Source organism: Leptopilina heterotoma, unplaced genomic scaffold, assembly GCF_015476425.1.
Source record: "Leptopilina heterotoma isolate Lh14 unplaced genomic scaffold, ASM1547642v1 Lhet_60, whole genome shotgun sequence".
Classification (NCBI taxonomy): Eukaryota; Metazoa; Arthropoda; class Insecta; order Hymenoptera; family Figitidae; genus Leptopilina; species Leptopilina heterotoma.
The window spans coordinates 3,149,067-3,175,276 of record NW_025111138.1 but is presented as its reverse complement, the minus strand read 5'-3'; the positions used below and the strand labels follow the sequence as shown (position 1 = coordinate 3,175,276).

Here is a 26,210-nt window from a genome sequence, read left to right as displayed (position 1 = left end):
AAATTCAGACGAAATCGAATCAACCCCTTTGAGGTCTGGTACTTTTTCCTTTTTGGCGAGTGAATTTGGCTTTATAGAGAAACTGAGTCACAGTCAGAATCACGCATATACGAATTAGAACCTGCTCATCGGCGACGTCGGGGCGCCGGGAGAACGCTGAGGAATGCCGGTTGCTGATAAAAGCCACGGCCAACACCTACATAAATTTTACCGGGATATCTAAGGACGGTCTTTCGTTCATTTAAGAATACATCCTAAATTTAGTGTGTCGAGATATCTTGCCCCGCCGCGACATAGAACGGATGGACGGATCTCTCTCGTCTTCTCAAACTCCTAGTATTTGCTATATAGAATACTGAATCCTCTGCTGATGCGGATTGCCCGCTCTCTCGCAACCACCCCGCACTTAATACTTCATCTTATCATTTCCCCGGTTCCATTCTCTGTATATATACCCTTTCTCCCCGACATTTTTTTTAATACTTTCTTATCTCTGCTTCATTATGGATCAACTTTAATTTTATTCTAATTTTCACTGCTGCGGTTTCTGCGCGAACTATGCTTTTTGTGAAAGTTAAGTAAAATTATTTTATTTAATTAAATAAAATAATTCTATTTAATGTTTACTGGAGAATTCGATATCTGCTATAAAATATTAATTGTATTACTATAGTAAATTGTCCCAGCTGTGACAATTTACTAATGACACTATTAATATATCAGACATCAAATAGCCCAGCAGATTTAATAATCTGTTTATTAAATTTTGAAATGAATTGTCTTTCCATGCATCACTTTTCTGTAAACGCAGCATAACATTCCTACACTGTAATGGGCATATCATTATATTTATTCATCAATCAGTATGAAAATCTTTGTTTTTCCTAAACAGGTGTTACAAAAAGCACCGTATGCACCACGGGCGACATTATTAATTTATTCATCAATCAGTATGAAAATCTTTGTTTTTGCTAAACAGTTGTGTCGAAAAGCACCGTGTGCACCACGGGCGAAAAGAAGATGTTTTCCGATGAATTTGTAACTGGCAGCCTATCAACATAAAATTACACTTATTCATTAAAACAGTATAAAATTAATATTTTTAATAACTATCGCAGGTATTACACTGTGTCAGCACCACAAGAGAAAAGATGTATCTATCTATTTATATTTTTTTTTTTTAGTATATATATATCTATTTTCTCCCTAATTTCAACCATAACTCTCTTTGTCAATTATCAAAAATATCGTTTCATAAAAAAATATATTATTTAAAGTTTAATTACTATCCAAAAACTTATACGTTTAATAACAATTTAACGAAACGGAAGAAGAAAACAAACTAATAGAAAAATCGTGAAATCGAATCTAAAAAAAATTCTCTCTTTCTCTCTCTGGATAAAATTGTAGAGAATATTTATATAAGTGTGTGTGTATATATATATTTACATTCTCATCACATGCGAAGGTATTAGTTTTGTTTTTATAAGAAATAGAAGAGTTAAAGTACATAGTCGGGTGGTTTAAAGGGGGGAATTGCAGAAAATGTGACCGCGCAAAGAACTGTAGGTGTAGAGGGCATTCTTGGGACTAGCCATGATATTTAAAGATGACAAAAAAGGGAAATAATTAGTAGAGGTGTTAATGAAATACCAAACGAACGCGTGGGACACCCGGTCGGCGCCTCTGAACTTCCAACCAGACATCCAGGACACGCGGTCCGGCGCCGTTTGCCACCCTCGTTCTTATAGTTGCATGCTACTCCAAAAACCAGGGACGTATTTTCAAACGAGAAAACAGATTGCATTTTATTTATCAGTTCCTGGTCAATTCTACATATTTCTTTTTTTTTCATTTATTTAATTCCAATTAGACTTCTCTACTTCATTAAATATGCGTGATTAATAAATTAACTCTTTTTACTTCAATTCAGAGAAATAAATTTATTTATTAATATTGAAATTGATTCAAATGCAATTTTTACTATATTAGTAAATAAATTTTAAAAGAAGATCTTATCTTTTTCCTTAATTCAGAGCTGATTCGAACAAAAAAAATGCAAAGTTAAATCAAAAATTAAACAAAGGTAATAATTTTAAAATATTCCCGAAAAATTCGACATGATAAAATTTTCGACTCTCATCTATCAAAGATAAACCTTTTTTTTCCAATACCGCTTTTATTTGTTTTACGAGAATTTTTTTTTCAATTTCAAATTTCTACTTATAGAAACATTTTTATCAACGAAATTAGACTTGCAAAAATGAGATAAAATTAATTTTAAAATTTAAAAGTCGCAGACGACGGCCCTGCTATATACTATAAGGTGTCTCCTTCTCTTTCATTTTACTACATCCGTCTGTCTTTTTCTCATGTTTTCGCTGATGCCTCCTCTCAAGTTGATCGAGCGCCGCCGGTTATTATGCGGATCCTGTTTTAACCCGTAACTCGCAAGATCAATCTTTTCAAGCCAAAATCAAGACGGTTGATTGCGTATTTAAGGTTGAAAATCGTCAATTAAGTATACTTAGTTTACAAATTTGAAATGCTCCCGAAAAATATAGGACATATGTTTGATCAGAGGAAATATAAATATATATATATATACTTGTTGAACTGAATTTGAAAATAAAAAATAGTATTAAAAGTGTCATAAAATGTTCGTAATTGTTGCAAATTATTTATTTAAATAATAAGAACGTTTTGTGTTTGAATAAAAATAGCGTTATAAATTCGCTATAAAAAAACAATTTAAATTATTTACACAGAAACATTCTTTTTAATTATAAAAAAATTGTTGAGGGATTAAATGAATTTCTCCACTTGAGAACGTCAAGATCGCCAGTAGGTGGCGAGTAATCTGATTTCATCAATAAAACTGCCATCTGACGGTGACCTTGGCGTTCGCAGGTGGAGAGTATAGTTTCTCCATATTGAAACTCAAAATGTTCGTCAATATTCATAATTCTATAATTATTTATAATCAAATTTAGAGAGTTTGACAATTAATATAAATACGGATTTTAATATTTAGTTTACTTTCCTTTTCGATATTTTATAATATAAATAATAATATTAATAGTAAAATAATAATAAATAAAATAGCAATTTGATCCAATTTAATATCAATATGTGTTACTTTTTCAAGATAACTGAGTTAATAAAAAAAGGACTTACCCCCCTCTATTTAACTTTAGGCAGCTTTTTAGGATTTCACCATTCCACTTTTGAATCTGAAACAAAAAATAGATTTTTATTAACAAAAATATCTATAGTATAATATTTGGGGTGAGTGTGGCAATTGATGGTTTTTAAAAAAAATATGTTTCATGATGATGCTGTATATTGTTATCGTGTGGTGATCTGTCACACCAAAGTGGTGACAGCTAATAAAATGTTGATGCTTTAGTGGCTCCGGCGCCACAGAGAAAATCGTAAAAAGAATATATACGACACACTGATGGAAACATTAGTCCGATACTATTTTCGAAACTTATAGTCGTGTGTTGCAGAATGAAAAATTTTAATAGTTATTACCAACACATATACATTATATATACTTTTCAAAAACACGCAACTGTTATTAATTCAAGTTCAGTACTCCCGACAAAATATTTTCTATACGCACTTAATACATTATACTTTTTTTTATATAGTTTGGAAAAGTGTTTCGGTCTATATTTTACTGGTCCACCAAATTTCGTCTGTGCAGACAAAATAAGTACTTTATTTATTTTATTTTAATTAGTACCGATAAGTATACTATAATCCTAATATATACTATACATTATCATCTATATCTATTAGAGTTGTGCAAAAAGCTCGAGGCTCGAGCGAGCTTTTTCGAGCTTTTCATTTTTCGGGCCGAGCCGAGCCGAGCCTAATCAGTTCGAGCTCGAGCCGAGTTCGAGCCGAGCCGAGCTGTGTAAAAAGCTCGAATAGTTTCGAGTACTCGAGTTAATTCGAGTACTCGAATTTTTCGAGCACTCGAGGGAATTCGAGTACTCGAATTTTTTCGAGCTCTGAGTAAATTCGAGTTCTAGAGAAAATTCATAGAATTTTCGCATTTATTATATTTAGCAAATAGAAATATTGATTCAGTAATTCAAAAAAATTCGAAATTTTTTACTTATTAATAGTTTTTTTAGTAAGTCAAAAGCTCGAATCCATTCGAGTACTCGAAAAATTCGAGTACTCGAATTCACTCGAGTGCTCGAATTTAATCGAGTACTCGAATTTACCCGAGTACTCGAATTTTTCGAGTACTCGAAGTCACTCGAGTACTCGAATTTTTCGAGTACTCGAAGTCACTCGAGTACTCGAAAATTTCGAGTACTCGATACATCGAGCCGGCTCGGGCTCGGCTCGGCTCGGCCCGAAAAAATTTCGGCTCGGCTCGGCTCGACTTTTCGAGCTTTTTGCACATCTCTAATATCTATATATAATCTTCGTTATAAAAATCTTCGATACAAAAATTATAAGAAAATTATAATAGAAATACCCAATAAGTTGGCGTCGACGCTCAAAATTATTTTTTGGGGTATCCCAAAAAATAATTTTGAGCGTCGACGCCAACTTTGGGAATTTATTTATTTAGTAATGTCACTAATTTTACTGTTTTCATTGAATAATTTTATTAATTGTATACAATTAATTAAATATATTGAGAGAAAGGTTTGCAAGCTTCTTTTATTTGAAATCTATAAAAACATTATACTCTATCTTGTCTAAAAGAACATAATTTTTTAATGGGACAATTATTTATTTTCTTTTTGATGTCTGTTTTTAGACTCTCTCAAGATATAGAGGCAAAAAAAATGAATCGTACAGATCCTTTTCTGATCACAAAAAAATTATAATCGTACGCGGCGCTATATAGTATATTTTATGAGGTCATTCTTTAAAAACCAGACGATAGAACTCAGCAGCAGAAAAAACAGTAAATAAAATTTACTTTTGTAAAATATTTATATAAATGTTATCAAAACTTTTCATAAATTTTTTTTTCGGATCTTCACATGTATTTTTACATTTTCATCTCTAGCACACTACAGGAGAATAAAGTCTTATTTTTTAATACACATTTTGTTTGTACAATTCTTTATATTCTTTTTTTTCTCTTGACATTCTTCCATTAAAAATTTTGTTGTATCAAACAATTTTTCTATTTTTTGAATAAATTGAAGTTTTCTTTATATTTGTTCCATTATATTATACTTCCGTTTTAAACGAAAAAAAGTCAATAAAAATTTTCTCTATATATGTTACCAAGTTGTTCCATTACTTCAACGAAAAAAAAGTCAATAAGTGTTTTATTAAAACGGATATAATTTACTTGGGAATTTTAATTTTTTAGAAAAGAAAATTTTATATCTTTTTAATTAATAATATTATTATAGTTGAAATTTTAAAAATCTGAACGTATACAACCGGCAGAAATATTTCACATCAGAATTTTTCCTCTAACTAAAAATTTAAAAAAAGAAGAAAATAAAATTACGATGAAATATTTCTGCTGGTTGTTTGTTTAGATTACCAAAATTTTAGCCAAATAAAAATTCGTCATTTTATGAAAAGAAAAGGAAAGAAAGAAAATTCGGACAAATAAAGATTTGGTATAATGATAATTTTGCGATTTCAAAATTCCTCGCGATTGTATAGTTTTATTAAATAAATATTCCACGAAATGGAAATTCGTTTAAATAAAAATGATTTTTTTAGCAAAAATTTGATATAAAAGTGTACACTTAGAAAAAGATTTTATTGATTGAAAGGAATATCATTTGCTTTTTGTGTTTCTTTGATTGAAAGTGAATTTTTCTTTGAGTCAAAGAAAGCTTATTTGATAAAAAAAAAAAATTTCCCTGGTTAAAAAAAATTTCTGATTTAATTGAAAAAAAATGTATTTATTTAAAAGAAATTTTCTTTTTTAAATTGAAGAACTATATTTCTTGAACCTATTTTAATAATAAATTTTCTTTGATTTAAAGAAAAAATTTTTTAGATTCAAAACAAATTTGTTCTTTAAATCACAGAAAAGTTGTTTCAAACCAAAAAAAATTTTCTTTGAATCAAAAACTCTTTTTGTTTGAAAGAAAAATTTATTTGGAATTAAAGAAAACGATAATGAGTCTATAAGAAACTGATTTCATTAAATTACCAAAAATACTTTTCTAGGCGCGTATAAAGTTTTGATAAATATTATACATAAAATTTTGTTTCTCGAATATTTAAATGCTCATGAATCAGTTAAAATTATAAACTGATTCATATGAATATGATTCTAAATATGAATCTGTTAAAAATTTTAACTGATTTATATATTTAGACGCAGTTTATTTTAAAAATTCCTTAAATTATTTATTTGGTAAGAAATTCATTCATAAAAATCAATTAAATATAGAATCCCAATTGGGATTCGACACTATATATAAAATTATTTCCAAGTTTAATAGAATTATTTCTAACACTGAAAAATATTTCCCAGTTTAGTGCGGGGGAGAATATTCATGCGCTAATTTAATTATATATACAGTAAGAAAAGCTTCATGTCAGTCATAGGAAAGCATAGAAGTTACATATATGCAAAATACCTTCTTTTCCTCGAGACATTTCACTTTTACCCCACATTCTATTGTTTGCAGCACCGACACGAGCCTATAATTCTTATAAAACTTATTCGAGTTGGGTCTTAAATTTCAACGCTATATTTATATATTATATATAAAAAAAACATACACCAAAATAGTAAAGGAGGTTGTCGAAGCAAAAATGCTATATATATACACCGCACCAATACTCTCTGATTTCATGAATATACTCTTTGATCCAAGCCGACCTTGCCCTTGCCTTTGACTCACGACTCCAACTCGGATTTATCTCCAATTCACCTTTAATCCTCTTTACCTTCTTCTTCCTGGGCGTTAAAAATTTTCATCGCCCTGATCGCAATCCTGATCGGTCAATCTCTTTTAAAGCACACGCACCAAAAACAAATTCGATGATGCTCAAAAATCTCATTGTTCCGATCTTCTTCATATTTCAAAAGCATACGCTCGCGGTTTCCATGGTAATCACACGATGAATATAATATAAATATTCAATATCTCTCACTTTAACAAATATTTAAATGAGACACCTCATCAAGGAAACTAAACGGAACGATAATTAGAGCAGACAGCCACGAAAGAGGATTAATATTTTTTCTCTCAGAAAAGTTTAAAAATCATTCTGAATCGTGTGTTGCAGTATATATTCTGAATGTACCATTCTGAAATATCCTCTATAAATCTGATTCGTTTTAAATTTGTACTAATTTAAATCAGTTTAATCAAATAAATAAATGAAATGTTCTATCTTGAATATCTTATCTTATTTCTTTAACACCCTCTGCGTTAAAGAGAAATTTTTATATAAAAAATAATAAACTTTAAAAAAACTTATATGAAATTTAGTATAATTATATCAAATATATGAAGAATATTATTTAAATTCTAATATAACTTTAACTAAATTTTACAAAAGCTTTTTTAAAGTTTAGTATTTTCTATATATCAAAATTTCGCTATCGCACTATTTTTCCGCAATTTGTAAAATACTTTTAGAAAATTTAATATATATATTCTCTCTCCGTGTATATTAATAATATTTTTGAAAGAAATAGGAAGCAGAAATAAAGTTAGCAAAAAGTCAGGGAATTTTGTTCTCAATATTCTTGCTGCGGACATTATAGATCTGAACTTAATTTTCCCTTGATTTTTACTGATTTGAAAACAAAAATTCAGTCACTAATTCAAACTATATATTTAAAATTGTAGCCATTTCAGATCTAGACAATAGAGAAAAGTAAAAAGAAAGTCTTATTTTATAAGGCAGCAAATCAGTCTTAAATGCAACCTTTGTAAGACATCAAATACTGAATTTATTCAATAGATTTTGAAGGATTTAACATTTAAGAAGACAATGCTGAATTCAAGTCCAATCTTAAATTAAGATTTTACAGTGGAATACTAAAATGAATACAGAAATGAATACTAAGCTGAATACTAAAATGAATACCAAACTGAATACAGAAATGAATAATAATCAGAATACTAAAATGAATACAGAACTGAATACTAAGCTGAATACTAAAACAAATAATAACGTTCCTCTTTCCTAAATAAAAAATCCCCAACTTTAAAAACGCATTTCCACAAACTTTCCGTCAAATGCATTTTCCATTTCGACCTTGAACCCTGGGACCTCGAGTCTGTTTCCTCTCATTTTCACATAGTCTCCCAGCTAATCTCCAAGGAGATTTCAAAAGAGAAAATGAAAAAAAACCTAGAAACTACATGACACTTCTTTTTTTTCTACTACAGGTTGACTGCTCTTGAGATGATTGAAAAAAAAATTCAAAGCAATGTCTCGCAAAAGTTTCTTGCGCAGAATATAACGTTTATGCGTTTACACAGCATCGGAATATTGTATATATACATACAGTAACGCGCTGGCGCCGCATGCTAAAGCATGAGAGTTCCAGTTCCGGAACAGTTTACTGGGCGGAGACTGGAAACTCTGAATGTGCTGAATGGTCTTGAAAGTACCGCCCATGTGGACGCCCCGTGATCCTCTTTCTCACTCGCGTTTCAAAAAAAAATACAAAAAATATCAAGAGGGAGAGGAATTTAGCGTGTATAGTATACCTTAGCCAGCAATGTTTGAAAGATTTAATTCAACTTTTACAGATATATGAAAAAAAAAGTTGCATATTTTTTTATTCATAATTTATGTATTGATTAGTGCGAGAAAGAATTGGTGTGTACCTATGAGGTTCTACTGAACCTCGAAAAAAATTTGTTTACTACGAGGTTTTACCGAACTGCGAAAAGGAATTTAGTATATCAGTTTTTCTAAGGATATCAGATTGAGACAAAAAACGAATCACAATGTTGCTTCGCAACATTTTTTATTAGTTTTTTGTCTCAATTTTGATATCCTTAGGAAAACTTGTTTGCTATGAGGTTTTACCAAACCGAACTCTATGGTTTTATCGAACCGAACTCTATATGGTTAGCAAACTTCGTTGCTGATGGTTAAATTTTGGTCGTTTTGGAACTTGATGGATTTGCTAAAGATAACTTTTGTCAAAAATATTTCATTCTAACGCTACTGTTTTCTAGAAGCATTGTTTATAATATTCTAAGTAATTATGTTCGTCAACTATCAAAACTTAAATATTAGCACTGTCTTACTTTGGCCGCATCTTAAATTTAAGACTTTCTTTTTCACTGTTTTCTTGATAATTACAAATTGATACTAAAGTGGATAAAATTGATGCCAAAAATTGTGATCGATTTTTTATTTGATCCACATTTCTGGTATCAATTCATTGCAATTTGATACTATTAAGATTACAGCGTGTGTTTCATTTTCAATAACTCCAAAAGGAAGTTTATTATTAAATTAACTCCCTTTTGGAGTTGATTCTTATTTTTACTGCGTGTTAATTTTAAACTCCCTTAGTCCAAATCCCTCCGCTTTAACTCCCAAATTAAATGGGTGCGACTTTTATAGAATCCCCTGGGGAGTTAAAATTTAACTCCTTTTTTTACAGTGCAGCATTATAAAAATAACATTAAATTTATTCATCAATCAGTATGAAAAACTTTGTTTTTGCTAAACAGTTGTTGCAAGAAGCACCGTGTACACCACGGGCGAAAAGAAGATGTTTTCCGCTGAGTTTGTAACTGGCTGCCTATCAACATAAAATTACACTTATTAAAACAATTTAAAAATAACGTGATTAATAATGTTACACACGCAAAGTATTGTGATTGCACAACAACACTAAAAAATCAATCTTACTTTTAGTTCCCTTTTGACTAAAACCGCGCGTTTACATTATTGAAATAACATTTCGGACTGAATCCTTGAGAGAGTATTATTTTAAGTAATAAATAAGTTATGACTTTAATCCATAGTTTTAAATTTTAAACTAAGCCACTTTTCAATCATTCAATCAAAAATATGATTGAAAAGTGTCCGCAGTAAACGGTTTCAGACAGGGTGCAAAATTTTTTTTGTGTATTAAAGAAAAAAAAGGTTTTTCCCATGAACTTAAGTTGAAAAAACCAGAAGTCATATATGTTTGAGAAATAAAATATAAATAAATATCACTATATTGTTAATAAATGCAAAGCGATTATGTATATAAAAACTACACGAACATAAAAGTTTAACATAAAAAATGAAAATAATTGATTAAATATCTTTATAAACATCGTGTACATAGACACACGTGGACTATGTAACATAACATTTTTATATACACTTTGTCGGCAAATCTTTCCCTGCCCTCCTTTAAAGAGAAACCCATTATCATTAATTAAACACCGAAGCGATTTATATCGCACTATAGATCAAGAATTTTGAATCTCTCAATTGTATGTGTAAGAGATAATTTTTCAAGAGCTCTTTTATAAAGACCGAGATTATTCGAATCAAAATGGATACATAAATGTATATAAACTAATTCACGCACATGACTCATTCTTTCTTGTATATTTGTATGGAATTCATTATTATAAAAATCTTGTACAGGAAATTGTAAAAATTCTTCATAATTTGTAAAATAAAACATGTGTGTTTATATACACAATTAAATATATATTATTACTATTTCATGCTTCATGAGCAAGAGAATTTATTGTTATAATAGATAAATTAATATTTGTGATTATTAAGTGAATATATTTTATTATTCTTTTAAGGAAAATAAATTGTCTATTATAATGAATGGATAAAGTAATCAGGACCATTTAGAAAATTGTTTAAAGAAAGTCTGTAATTAAATTAAATTTGTCTATAATTAAGATTTTTTTTAATTTTCAGAGAGCAGGAGTTCATTGTGTGTTGGTTGTGGGGGACGAATTCATGACCAATGGATTTTAAGGGTGGCACCTGATCTTGAATGGCATGCTGCGTGTTTAAAATGCGCAGAATGTCAACAATTTTTGGATGAAAGTTGCACTTGTTTTGTTCGTGATGGCAAAACTTATTGCAAGCGTGATTATGTTAGGTAAGACCTACTTTACCTAATGTATACCTAATCCTAATATATATTTATCCCTTTCTCTTTTGCTCTTTTCTTTTTTTATTCCTTTCTTCTTTACTATTTTCCTTTTTTGTTCCTTTGCTTTTTCGCTTTTTCTTTTAAGGCTACTTTCTTTTTCTCGACTCTTTATTTCTATACTTCTTTTTGTCCCTTTCCTTTGCTTCCCGTTTTTTCTGTACCTTTTTTTAACGTCAAAAACCGTTTTATAAAAAACCAAATAAAATTTATTTTTCCTGCGATGTAGAAAAAAAGAAAAGTCATTGTGAATATTGATGCAAATATATATATTTTTTCAATTTTTTTTTTTTTTTTTTGCTCTTGACGTAATGTTTATTTGAATTGATCCATCAGACATGTCGGAAAGTTCAGGCGAGAAACTCGACGCGCATATCCGGTTAAAATTCCGGAGTTGTTAAGCGCGAGATGAAAAAATAAAACAAATCGAAAACGACATATACGAACGACGCGAGCGAGTTTGTTGTTCCTGTCAGATTCAGTCCAACGTTAAAAAGGACCATTGAGCGACTTTTTTCTTAGCACCACGTGGGTGTTCTGATCCGCTTATGAATTACAAAATAAAAAGCATATCTATAAATTTTTTTTAAATTCAAATACTACCGTTTCTTGAATTTTAATTATTATGATAATTATATGACAAATTTAATACTTTATAAGAAGGTTTTGCCACTTCTTGCCTATATACATTAAAAAAAATTCAATTTGACTTCTGTTTTTTTCTCAAAAGATCAGGTCATGTGGAAAACATCTTCTTTTCGCTCTTGAGGCATAAAGTGCTTTGTGTAACACCTGTTTAGCAAAAATATAATTTTTATTCTGTTTTAAGGTCATATGGGAGAAAAAGTGGTTTTGTAAATTACTTCTCACTTAAAAATTAATGTGTGGATTCAATTATTCAACTACTTTTAATATAATATTTTGGGAAATATCAATTATTTTAATAAAATTTTAGGTAATTTCAATTATTTTTTAAGAAACTTTATGAAATTTTAATTATTTTTCAAAGAACTTTAAGAAATTTCAGTTATTTCAAAAAATTTCAATTATATTTTTAATCGAATTTTAGGTATAATTTCTATTATTTTTCAAAGAACTTAATGAAATTTCAATTATTTTTCAAAGGACATTAATAAATGTTAACTATTTCAAACAATTTCGATTACTTTTAATAGAATTTTAGGAAATTCCAATTATTTTTAATAGAATTTCAAGTAAATTCGATTATTTTTCAAAATAATTTAAGAAATCTCAATTATTTTTCAAAGAACTTTATGTAATTTCAATTATTTTTAATAGAACTTTATGGAATTTCAATTACTTATTTTAATAGAATTTAAAGTAAATTCGATTATTGTTCATAGAACTTTAAGAATAAATTTTAATTATTATTCGAAGAACTTAAATAAATGTCAATTATTTCAAACAATTTCAATTGTTTTTCAAAGAACTTTATTAAATTTCAATTAATTTTAATATTATTTAAAGTAAATTCGATTATTTTTAATAGAACTTTAGAAAATGTAAATTATTTCAAACAATTTCAATTATTTATTATAGAATTTTCGAAAATTTAAATTATTTTTCATATAACTTTAGAAAATGTCAATTATTTTAAGCAATTTCAATTATTATATAGAATTTTAGGAAATTTCAATTATTTTTAACAGAAATTAATTAAATTTGAATTATTTTTCAAAAAACTTTAAAAAATGTCAATTATTTCAAACATTTTCAATTATTTGAAATATAAAATTTTAGGATATTTCAATTACTTTAATAGAACTTTATGGAATTTCAATTATTTTGTCAAAGAACTTACGGTAATTTTTATTATTTTTCTAAGAATTTTAAGAAATTTCAATTATTTTTCAAAGAACTTTAAAAAATGTCAATTATTTTAAACAATCTCAATTTTTCATTATAGAATTTTAGGAAATTTGAATTATTTTTAATAGAACTTTATGAAATTACAAATATTTTTCAAAGAACTTTAGAAAATGTCAATTATTTTAAACAATTTCAATTATTATAGGATTTTAGGAAATTTCAATTATTTTTAATAGAAATTAATGAAATTTCAATTATTTTTCAAAGAACTTTAGAAAATGTCAATTATTTTAAACCATTTCAATTATTATAGAATTTTAGAAAATTTTAATTATATTTTTAATAGAAATTAATGGAATTTTAATTATTTGAAATGTAGAATTTTAGGAAATTTCAATTATACTTTAATAGAACTTTATGGAATTTCAATTATTTTTTCAAAGAACTTTCGGTAATTTCTATTATTTTTCTAAGAATTTTAAGAAATTTAAATTATTTTTCAAAGAACTTTAAAAAATGTCAATTATATTAAACAATTTTAATTTTTTATTATAGAATTTTTGGAAATTTCAATTATTTTTCACAGAACTTTAGTAATTTCTATTATTTTTCAAAGAACTTCCGGTAATTTATTCTATTATTCTTCAAAGAACTTTATGAAATTTTAATTGTTTTTCAAAGAACTTTAAAAAATGTCAATTATTTCAGACAATTTCAATTGTTTGTAATAGAATTTCAGGAAATTTCAATTATTTGTAATAAAATTTTAGAAAATTTCTATTATTTCAAAACATTTCAATTCCTTTTTTATAAACATTGAATTTTTATTTCAAAAATATAACTGAAATTGTTGGAAAACCTATAATTTTTCTGAATTTAGAAAATAACTTCGAAACTTTAATTGTTTAAAAGAATTATATTTTAAGGCAAAATAGAAGTCTTAAATTAGGATGCAACATTTTTAAGATATAGACAATTGAGCAGACAATGCTGCTCTTCTTTTTTCTTTCTTTAAGATTTAAGTTTAAAATTTTAAGACTTAAATCTTAAAGAAAGAAAAAAGAATGATCTTTAAAAAATATATTGTAAAATTTATCTAAATTATTTCTCGCAATTTATCTAATGATTATAATTAATAATAGTTAATGAATTTCTTTCAGATTATTCGGTACCAAGTGTGATAAGTGCAGTCAGTCCTTTAGTAAAAATGACTTCGTTATGAGGGCAAAAAGTAAAATTTACCACATCGAATGTTTTCGATGTTCCGCCTGTTTGAGGCAACTTGTTCCTGGTGATGAATTTGCGTTACGACACGATGGACTTTTTTGTAGGCACGATCACGATGTTTTAGAGGGGGAAAAATTATGTCCTGCCAGCGGTGGTGTGCCCGGAAATGAAAACAACAATAACGCAACCCTAACCAACAACAATCATCATCTGCATCCAAATGACGGTTCCATGTCTGGTAAGTTCTCCTCTCAAATATCCCTCGCTTATAACAATAATACACTTTTAAACAAAATCTATATCGTCCCTACACATTATTGCCTCAAAATTTAATTCCATAAGTAAATAAATTTGATATTTTAAAAGTTTATGTTTGCTTTGAAACCGCATAGCTTTTCTAAGGATATCAAATTGAGACAAAAAAAAGTTATCAAAACATTTCAACGTTTTGATAACTTTTTTTTTGTCTCAATTTGATATCCTTAGAAAAACTATGTGACTAAAAATATGTATATCAAAACTTTATTTCATTCAAATTTTTTCTATTAATTTGGTCCACATTTTTTATAACATTTTCATGCAAGACTAGATCCAAATTTTTAATATCAATTTTTGATGCAAAAATTGATCAAAATTTTTGATATTGTAAATTTGATCCGATTTGGTATATGAAACTAATACTTTCAGGAAAACTACTCAAAATATTTATGCATTTGAAAAACGAAGAAAATTCATATCATAAAGAAAAAAATTAAATCTCGAGAAAGAGATAATGTAATCAAGCTTCCAACATTAATTGTTAGAATTACCAATTAATTCGTATTGACTTTAGTCCTTAATATCTTATATCAGATAATAATTATATTTCTTCTTTAAAATAAAGAAATAATATTTCTTTTAAATAAAATAAATATTTATGTATAGATAAATATTTATTTGAAGTAAATATTTAATTTTCGGATAATAATCTCTAATAATGGTCTCGCATGTAAAAAGAGAAAATTTTTGTTAATTAAAAATATTATCCCGTATATAGGAAATTGACCGGCATTAAGCGATGTAAAATGGCTCGACGATAATATTTTGCAGTATGTGCGGGAAAATTATACGCGAGAAGCTTGACACAAAGGACCCTCGTGTTGTGTTAAGATTAACGAGTATAATCATCAGGTGTTGATAATTGAAATATTAGAACCCTTCAGAGTTTGACCATCGTCCCTTATACACTAACTCTTGGATTTTGGAAGCTTAGAGTGGATCTGGTCACGTGTTTTTGAATAATGTAGGTACCCAACAGAGACAAGAAGTGTCCAGTGTAATTAGGCAACTTGGTTTTAATACGTCTTCTCAATTATTCAAGCCTTTAAATACGCAATTTGTCTATTTTCATAAACAGACTTCGTACTCGACAACTAATTTCTAAATAAAAAAAGAGCAAAAAGTAATTTTAAGACTGGAAAAGAATATAGTTAAAAAGTATCAAAAATGATTATCGAATCAAATTATCGAAAGCTCAAATTTGACGACTCAATTATTTCATAATTTCTAAATTAAATTTCGTATGTAAATAAAAATAGAATATTTTCTTTTAATAATTTATTTAAATACCCATTTATTTGCCCACGGGAATTAAAATATATTCATTGAATTCAATGTAAAACTTTTTTGAAATTAAAATATTTCTAAAAATTACAGCTGTACTTCTTCCAAAATTCAATTTTTTTTCTCTTTTTTGAATTTTTGAATAAAATTTTTCAAAGCTTTAATCATTTTATTTCCAAATAAAAATTTAAATCTTACTATATACATAATTTTAAAACAATTAAAGATTGTTTTATAATATTTAATTATTATTATCTAAAATTTTAACTGAAATTCCATTTTAAATCAATTTTATAATTAAAAATTTCTACGGAAATTCAATTGTTTAAAAGCCAAAATAAATACTTAAATATTTCTTAAAATTAAATTCTTGTAAATTGTAAATTTATTATTAATAAAAAATTAATAAAATAAAATAAAATTAATTTATTAATTATTAATTTATTATTAATTTATTATTTATTTATTCTTGTAAATTTATCCAAATTCTTTTAAATAATTGAATTCTTTCCAAGAATTTTAATAAAATTTTAAAAAATAATTGCATCTTTTGAAGAATTCAATTAAAATTGTATTAAAAATAGGAATTTACATTGTGCTAAATTTGTTAAATAATTGAATTTTTGGGAATATTTACTTATTTATGAAAATAATAGTTAAAAATAAATAAAAAATTAAAATTTATAAAAATATAAATTCAATTATTTTGAAGAAAATTTAAGAGCACACGAGGAATTTAATAAAGTTGAACTGAAAATAATTAAATTCTTTTTAACAGTTTGTCACAATTTTTAAAAATAGGTAAATTCTATCAATAAATTTTGTTAAACTTTCTAAAAATAATTAAATTCCATCAAGAAATTTTATTCAAATTTCAAATGTATTAAAAATAATTGAATTTTTCCCAATAATTTTATAATTAATGAAAATAATTGCGAATTCTCGCAATGAATTTTATTAGAAAATTTTTGTTAATAATCAAATTCTTTTGGGAAATTTTATTGAAACAGTAGATATAGAAAATAATTGAATGTCAACAATTTTTTGAAATTAATTAAATATATCTACGAAGAATTTTATTAAAATTTTCTGAAAATAATTGAATTGTGACGAAAAATGTAATTTTTCTAAATAATTGATTTTTTTCAAAAAATTTTATGAAAATTTTGTTTTAAATAATTGAATTCCTGCGTGAAAATTTTATTATTTATGAAAATAATTGAATTCCTGAGAAGAATTTTATTATTTATAAAAATAATTCAATTTTTGCGAAGAACATTTAAAATTTTATTTAAATAATTGAATTTTTGCGAAAAATTTGATAAAAATCTTTTTAAATAATATTAATTTTTTAAAACTTTATGAAAATTGTGCTTAAAAATAAGTGAAAATTTTATTATCTATGAAAATAGGTGAATGTTTGGGGAGGAATTTTATAAAAAATTGTTTTTAAATAATTGAATTCTTTTGGGAAGTTTTTTATTGTAATAGTAGGTATTAAAAATAATTGAATTTCGGAAATTTTTTGAAAATAATTGAATTGTGACCAAGAATTTCATTTGAAATGTTTAAAAATAATTATATTCTTTCAAGAAATTTAATTTAAAATATATTGAAAATAATTATTAAATTTTATTGAACAAATTATATCAAATTTTTTTTAAATAATTAAATTCTTTCTAAGAATTGTTATTAAATTTTCAAAAATAATTGCATTTTTTAAAGAATTCATCTAAAATTGTATATATTGAAAATATAAATTGAAATTAAATCCAATTCAATTCAATTCAATTCTTTAAATAATTATTGTCACAGAAATTCAATTATAATTGAATTTCTGTGACAATCTTATTATTTATAAAAATAATTGAATATTTGTAAAGAATTCTATAACAAAAATTTTAAATACTCGAATTCTTTTGGGAAATTTTTCATTAAAATACTAGATATTAAAAATAATCGAATTTCGAAAATTTTTTGAAAATAATTGAATTGTGAAGAAGAATTTCATAAAAATTTTTGAAAATAATTAGGATTCTTTCAAGAAATTTAATTAAAAATGTATTGAAAATAATTATTAAATTTTCTTTTAAACAAATTACATCAAAATTTTTTAGAATAATTGAATTCTTTTGAAGAATTTTAATAAAATTTTTAAGAATAAATTGCATTTTTCAAAGAATTCATCTAAAATTGTATATTGAAAATAAGAATTGAAATTTAATTCAATTATTTAAATAATTGAATTCCTGTGAAAATCTTATTATTTATAAAAATAATTAAATTCTTGAGATGAATTTTATAAAAAAATCTTTTTAAATAATGGATTTTTATCGAAAAATTTTATGAAAATTGTATTTTGAATAATTGATTTCCCGTGAAAATTGTATTACTTATGGAAATAATTGAATATTTACAAAGAATTCTATAAAAAAAATTTCTAAATAATCGAATAATCGAATTCTTTTGGGAAATTAACTATATTTTTCATTAAAATACTGAATATTAAAAATAATTGAATTTTAAAAATTTTTTGAAAGTAATTGAATTGAAAGAAGTTTATTAGAATTTTTTGAATTGTTTCTAAGAATTTTTCTAATATTTTTGAGAATAATTTTTTTATTTCAACTATTAGCGAATTTAAAGTAGTGCAAATTTTCAAAAATAGAAAAAAGTTGCTTCCAGTGCGTCGCAAATCTAAAAAAAAGTATCGAAATAGTAGCAAATCGAAAAAAGTATTAAATTGTAGGTTTTAGTATTGAGTACGAAGCCTGTACATAAAGAAAGAGATTTGAATAAACAAAATTTAATATTCTTCGCAATTTTCTCTATAGAAAGGAATTTATTGTTTCACGTATATATATATTTAAATCTCCCTGATTTCTCTTTCTCTCTCTAAAAAAAAAAGAAAAAAATCCATTGCCGTTTCGCATAGTAATATATACACAGAATGAGTTATAAAATGAAAATTTTCTCAAGTGTAAATTTTTCCTCTAAACAAGTTCTTTATAGGATTCTGTTAATATCTCTCTGCAACATTCGGTAGCCGTTAACCTGAAGCGCAACTGACAGTTTGGTATTATAATTTGGCAGTGAAATCACTACAGGCATGCCACACATACCGAAAGGTGGACGTATAATATATTATGTGCGTGTGGATATGTATATAAGAAACGGACGCACGAACGCTGACACATAAAGTTCATAGACTGGTTCTATATATGTTGTCGACAGTAGTGGTTTGACGGGTCCTTTACCATTTGAGGGGAGAAGGTGTCAAATGTAACACCATCCTGCCAACTACTGTGGCACACAGCGACGCACGACTTTTTCTTTTACTATTTCTCATTAGGAAAGAAATCCTTTAAGTTAACGTGACGATCGAGCCACCGCACGCATTATCCACCTTAACGATCAGCTATCAAGAATACCAAAAGATTATCTTTCTTCATTCAAGTATATAGATGGAGGAGACGATAATATAATCTGAGGTATATTGGAAGAGGACCTGAAAACAAATTCCAAGAATTATTCTCATCTACTATTTCATTTAACTTTTTCATGATGATGATGACGATGACGATGATGAAAAAGAATAACAAAATAAAGCGCACAAATCGGAATTATTTTCTCTAAAGAAAGAAGAAAATCATTTCGCCAACTCTAATTGTTCTTTAATTACAAAAATAATATTTAAAGTATAGAAGGTGACGGCAAAATTTCCTGATTTCACCCAGACTAATTCCTGACTAACGATTTTTTAATTTAGAGAAATAACATAAAAAAGCCTAATTTTATTACTTTTAGAAAATTACGACATAACAGATTATTTTTTCTTAGCTACGACGATTATTTGAGGATTGTGATTTTTATGAAATATCCTCAAAACTAAAACCACAGATTGCAAAAAATTAACTATTAAATATAAATTACTGATTGAATACTCTCTAAATATATTCTTGATATTCTGAACGTTCAAATGAAAGAAATTTTAAGGGTTGACACAAAAATTTTATTTTTTTCTGACTTTTCCCTAAAAAAAATTCCCAGACAAAATTTTTACTTTTTCCCTGACCCTAAAAAATATTCTGATTTACTATAAAAATGATTAGATACTCAAAAAAATATTCTTAATTTTTTGAAATTTATTTTATATTGCAAATAAATTTATACATTTATTTACGAATTTCTTTTAATTATTGTAAAATTATTTAAAACAAAATAAAAATTTTTATTTAAAAAAAATATTTAATTGATATTATTTTTCCATAGGAATTAAGATTTTCAAAAATTTTAAATTCAAACTTTTTTAAGATTCAACAACTTACAAGAATATTATTATAAAACGTGAAGATATCGATTGCTCCGATTGAGTGATAAAATCATTATTTTATATTATAAAAATATTACTGTAACTTCTTCAAAATTAATTTCATACCTTCAATTCAATTATCATTTTCTACAATTTTTTAACTAAAATTCTTTTATAAATCCATTATTTTTAATAATTTTTGAAAAAATTCTTTGAGAATTGTCAAATTTATTTGTTTATAATTCAATTTTACAAAATTTCAATCATCCGGAAATTCTTCAATTAAATATATATATATTACAAAATAAAAACTTCAAATAATTTTTAAAAAATCCACAATTAAACTTATTTCAAAAAATTAATTCCACATAATTGTTAGTTAAAAATTTGGAAAAATTCAGATTTTTTAAAGATTTTAATTTGAAACCTTTTCAAAATTCAATTATTTCTAAAAAATCACTCTATAATTCCTTTGATATTCCAATGATAATTTAATATTTTAACTGAAATTCATTTTAAATCAATTTTTATTAGAAAATTCGCTACGAAAATTCAATTATTATTAAATATAGAAAAATAAACGATTTATTGAACAATTGAATATGTTTCTTAAAATTGAATTCTCATAAAGAATTTTAACAACAAATTTTCAAATAATTGAATTCTTTCGACGAATTTTAATAAAATTATTGAGAATAATTACATTTTTCGAGAAATTCTATTAAAATTGTATTAAAAATAATTGAAATTATGCGATGAGTTTTATTATTTATGAAAATAATTGAATCACTTTAAAAAAAATTAATTCTTTTTGAAAATAATTGAATCACTGTAAAAAAATTAATTCTTTTTGAAAATAATTGAATTATTGCGAAGAAATTTATAAAAACTTTGCAAATAATTGATTTCCTGTGGAATTCTTATTAATTATGAAAATAATTAAATGTTTGCGGAGAATTCTATTAAAATTTTTTTTAAATAATTAAATTCTTTTGAATTTTTTTTTTAAATCTTCGGTATGAATTTCGGGAAAGAATTTTATTTTTTTTAAATATAATTGAAATTTTGACGAGAATATTATATTATAAGAATATTATTGTTACTGTTAGTTCTTCAAAATTATTTTCATCATTTTAATTGAATTATTAATTTCTAGAATTTTCAATTACAATTCTTCTCTAAATCAATTATTTTTTATAAATTTTGAAAAAATTCTTTGAGAATTTTCAAATCTATTTGTTTACAATTCAATTTTACACGAAATTTCTTAAATTGAATTCTTGTTAAGAAATTTATCCAAATTTTTTTTTTAAGTAATTGAATTCTTTCGAAGAATTTTAATAAAATTTTAAGAATAATTGCATGTTTTGAAGAATTCAAATTAAACAATTTTTTTTTAAACTTTCTAAAAAATATTTAAAATCCATCAAGAAATTTTATTAAAATTGTATACTTATTAAAAATATAATTGGATTTTTCTAAAGAATTTTATAATTTATGAAAATAATTCAATTCTTGCAAAGAATTTTATTAAACAAATTTTTTCTTAAATAATTAAATTCTTGCAAAGAAATTTAATAAAAAAAACTTCTTGAAAATAATTAAATTCTAATAAACAAATTATATCCCAATTTTGTTTACATAATAATTGAATATTTTTGAAGAATTTTAATAAAAAATTTTTGAAGAATAATTACATTTTTCGAGGAATTGATTTAAAATTGTATTAAAAATAATTGAAATTATGCGATGAGTTTTATTCTTTATGAAAATAATTGAATTCCAGAGAAGAATTTTATTTTTTATAAAAATAATTGATATAAATAAATAATTGATATTTATTTATTTTATGATATCGATTATTCAGAAAATCGTCAATTAAATGTATAATTTAATGAAAAAAAATAATTATAAAATGAAACTAAAAACTATAAATAATTCCAAAAAAATTCAATTAAACTTTTTCAAAAAAAATTAATTCTACAGAATTGTTAGTTAAAAGTATTAAAAATTATGATTTTCAAAGACTTTAATTTGAAATCTTTTCAAAATTGAAGTAAAATAATTTTAAAAATAATCCTGACTATATTTCCTTACGAATTTTCAGTTTTCTCTTGCGACCACCCGGATGTATATTTATATCAATATTATTTTTTTTCCACCGAATTAAATGAAATATTATGTTTAATTTATTTCGGTAAAAAAATGTTATCTCCAAAAAATATTTGTGCGTGAATTAAAAAAATTAGCTCTACAATTTTGAACCTTATTTTGGATTATGAAATTTCATCATCTTGAAAATATTTGATTTATATTTTCTTCCTATTCGAATGGCAATAGTTATTTTTTAATCCAAATTCGACAGTCAGGATCGAACAAATTTTTTTTAATCTTGACACAGTCTCTGAAATTAGCGTCGACGCTAAGCGTAAAAAATCGCCTTTTTCCAAAATCAGAAAAGTAAACAATTTTTTCGAAGATTTGGAGTTGAAACCGAGAATTCCAATCGAATGAGACCAGGAAAATTAGTGTCATTTTCGCGTGACCAAAAAACACATCTTTTTTTTGACACTGAGCATCAACGCCAAATCCAGAGACCTAAAAAATAAAAAAAATTCGTAAAATCCCTGTTTAAATTTAGAGCAGAGAGAAAGAGAGAAAGAGATCTTATTGTAAATTAGTAAATTAATTTATTGGCAAGAACTCGAATATTTTTTTTCTCCTTTTCCTTTTTGAAGAAATGTTATGTTGAGGAAGTGGTCAAGGTCGTGCTTGTATTTTTGCCATATAATTAGTTGTATTTCTTTTTTTCTTTTTTTTTTTTTAATTCCGATCGTTTCTTTAAGTGCACTATCGCAAACGAAATCTCGAGTTGTCTCGGAGTCGATCGTGTTGGACGATGACGCAGCGTCGGAAGATATCTTTTTGGACTCCAGATTTGTGGTGTTGTGTATAGAGAGTGTAGAGAGGCACTCGATATCTTCCTGAGCGAGCAAGGTGTGTACTGTTGGACACGAAGCGGCTCAAGATCAAAGGTTTAAAGTCACTATTGAAATCGCCGCTTCTTCATCCACTTTACACATACTCTCAAGAATGCCATCGAGTACCCAACATGTCGAACTTGGTATTCTCGATTTCGAATTTTGTATGAATATCCGACTTTGGTCATCACCAAGTATTTCACTAGACTAAGAAACTTTTTATTTTCTTTTTTTCTTTCTTTTTTTTTCTCTTGGGTACTTTCCGCGTCGGCGACCTGTTTTATTTATCTCTCTTTCCCCATAGAGACCTCACTGACCGCTATTTGGTTAGGACGTAAAAATAGGCTTTGAATTTCATTTACTTACTTCGGTTGGTTAGCCTTCTGTTTTACTGGAGGGTAAACACAGTGTAAAAACCGATGGCCAACTCTCTGCAGGTCGAGAAACTAAAATGGTACTTGCGGAGTCTAGAAAAGACGATAACGCGATGAGACGACCTTGTGCGTCTTTCTCTGCGGATATAAATGACTTTGTGGTCCTTTATTTCAGAGAGTTCTTTTTTTCTCTCGTTTTTCAAGGATGACATTAAAAATGACCGCGACTGTAAAATACTATAGCTTATCAATAAATAATCAATTATACCTTTCTGATTTAAAAAGAAACTAAATTTTTTTTTTTCGTTGCTGTTTTTAGATTCGGAATCAGAGAGTGGTTCGCATAAAGCGGTGGGAAGTGCTCGTGGTTCTGGCGGTCATAAAGGAGGTGGTGGTTCAGATGGAAAACCAACTAGGGTACGAACGGTGCTCAATGAAAAGCAATTGAATACTTTGAGAAATTGTTATAATCAAAATCCAAGGCCCGATGCACTTATGAAGGAGCAATTGGTCGAAATGACTGGTCTCAGTCCAAGGGTCATAAGGGTGTGGTTCCAAAATAAGAGATGTAAAGACAAGAAGAAAACGATAGCAATGAAGCAGCAAATGCAACAAGAGAAGGTAAAAATATACAATAATTTTAATTTCCCTATTTGTCATTAATCGACAAATGTAGGTAATTATTTGTCGACAAATATATTTATATTTAATTGAAGAGATCAATTTTCAATAATTTCAAAGTGATTGAATTTAATTTTACGAAGTATTTTCCGTTGCAGGACGGGCGAAAACTGGGTTTTGGTGGAATGCATGGGATTCCAATGGTGGCCAGTAGTCCTGTACGACATGAAAGTCCCATAGGAATGACACCCTTAGAAGTGCAGGCGTATCCAGCACCATGGAAACAACTTCACGAATATGTTACTCAACATGCGGACTTGGAGACCAACTCACCATCGTTTCATCATTTAGTTCAACAAGTACGATAATTACTAATTTTTTCCCCATTTATATTCTCATTATATTATTTATATTTAATTTTTAACTAATTTTTTTTTATCACAAATTTGTGACGCGCTCTAAGAAAAGAGAGAGATTTATTAGCAACAAAAAGTTTTAGTTTACGGTTGTAATTTTTAGAGAAAATATATAAAGATTCATACTATGTTTGTATAATAGGTACAATACAAATTATTACTTATGTTCATTTTTTCATTATGAGATTCGTCACAAGGATTTAATTTCGCTTTTCCCCCGGTTTAAACTTTTTTCCATATATCCTTTCAAAAAAAAATTAACATGAATTCAGTAACTCAAATATTTATTTTAATAGAATTTTAGATTATTTCAATTTTTTTCAAAAAACTTTAAGCAATTTCAATTATTTTTACTAGAATTTTAATCCATTTCAATTATTTTTCAAAGAACTTCAAAAAATTTCAATTATTACAAAAACAATTTTAATTATTTTTCAAAAACTTTCATTTCAGTTATTTCATACAATTTCAATTACTTTTAATAAAATTTGAGGTAATTTGAATTATTTTTCAAAGAACTTCAAGAAATTTCAATTATTTCAAATAATTTTAATTATTTTTAATAGAATTTTAGATAATTCCCATTATTTTTCAAAGAACTTTAAGAAATTTTAATTATTTTTAATAGATTTTTTATGCAATTTCAATTTTTTTCAAAGAACCCTAAGGAATTTCAATTATTTTTAATATAATTTTATAGTCAATTTTAATTATTTTTCAAAGAACTTTAAAAAATTTCAATTATTTCAAAAACAATTTCAATTATTTTTCAAAAAACAAAGAAATTTCAATTATCTCATAGGGTAAGTGCGGGTATAGTCGGACAGTACTAGTAGTCGGACACTTTCGTGTTTTTTGTCAAATAAATAATAATGCATTGTGATAATTACTTTAAAAAGTATACTAGACGAATGTGTGAAGTTTATATTTTATTAAAATAGTGTTATTTTCGAAAATAATTAAACAAGAAATATTTTATTTAATGTTTTAAAAATCATGGCGTCCGACTATAGATACAACCATTTTCAAGTAGCGCGATGAGTGGCACAAAGTTTTGTTGACAATTAATCATAAATATTAAAACTTATAGGGTTTAAATATTATATTAATAACTTCTAATATGCTTTAATTCCATTTTCCAGCAGATAGCAATTAAAAAATTATCTTTTTCTTTTTATAAATTCAAAATATCTGACAGATGTCCGACTATAGAAACAAGGGGAAAAAGTGTCCGACTACTAAAGCAGTCGTAATTTTTTATTAAAATGTTTGTATTTTATTAAATACTCAAGTATTTGTAACAAATTTATATGATTTTTAACCCTGAAGAACTCCTTTAATTAATAATGTGCTTATAAACACAGTAAATATTTGCTATTTCAAGAAATAAAACATAATTTAAGATTGTATCCTTAAGTGTCCGACTACTAGTGCATTTACCCTATTTCAATTATCCCTAATGGAATTTAAGGCAATTTCAATTATTTTTTAAAGAACTTTATGAAATTTCAACTGTTTTTAAAGAACCTTAAGCAATTTCAATTATTTCAAATAATTTTAATTATTTTTAATAAAAAAAATTTCAATTATTTTAAAAACAATTTCAATTATTTTTAAAAAAAACTAGGAAATTTCAATTATCTCATATTTCAATTATCTCTAATGGAATTTAAGGCCATTTCAATTATTTTTCAAAGAACTTTATGAAATTTCAATTGTTTCAAAAATTTTTTT

General features: G+C 25.9%; 1 protein-coding gene and 1 long non-coding RNA gene across 3 annotated transcripts in view; one reads left to right on the top strand and one right to left on the bottom strand.

The window, feature by feature from the left end:
* LOC122509472 overlaps positions 1-26,210 on the bottom strand; it is a 104,750-nt gene that overhangs the window by 75,022 nt on the left and 3,518 nt on the right. Inside the window, exon 3 of the long non-coding RNA XR_006302359.1 lies at positions 3,178-3,233. This is a non-coding gene — a long non-coding RNA (uncharacterized LOC122509472). The remainder of the gene's footprint in view (positions 1-3,177; positions 3,234-26,210) is intronic.
* The window catches only part of LOC122509470 (insulin gene enhancer protein ISL-1), a 40,616-nt gene that overhangs the window by 11,378 nt on the left and 3,028 nt on the right, over positions 1-26,210 (top strand). Inside the window, exons 2-5 of one of the 2 annotated variants that reach the window (XM_043623586.1) lie at positions 10,876-11,062; positions 14,104-14,408; positions 23,759-24,060; positions 24,204-24,419. In XM_043623586.1, coding sequence (XP_043479521.1) covers positions 10,876-11,062; positions 14,104-14,408; positions 23,759-24,060; positions 24,204-24,419 — 1,010 coding nt within the window. The remainder of the gene's footprint in view (positions 1-10,875; positions 11,063-14,103; positions 14,409-23,758; positions 24,061-24,203; positions 24,420-26,210) is intronic. The other variant, XM_043623587.1, reaches the window with a different exon arrangement.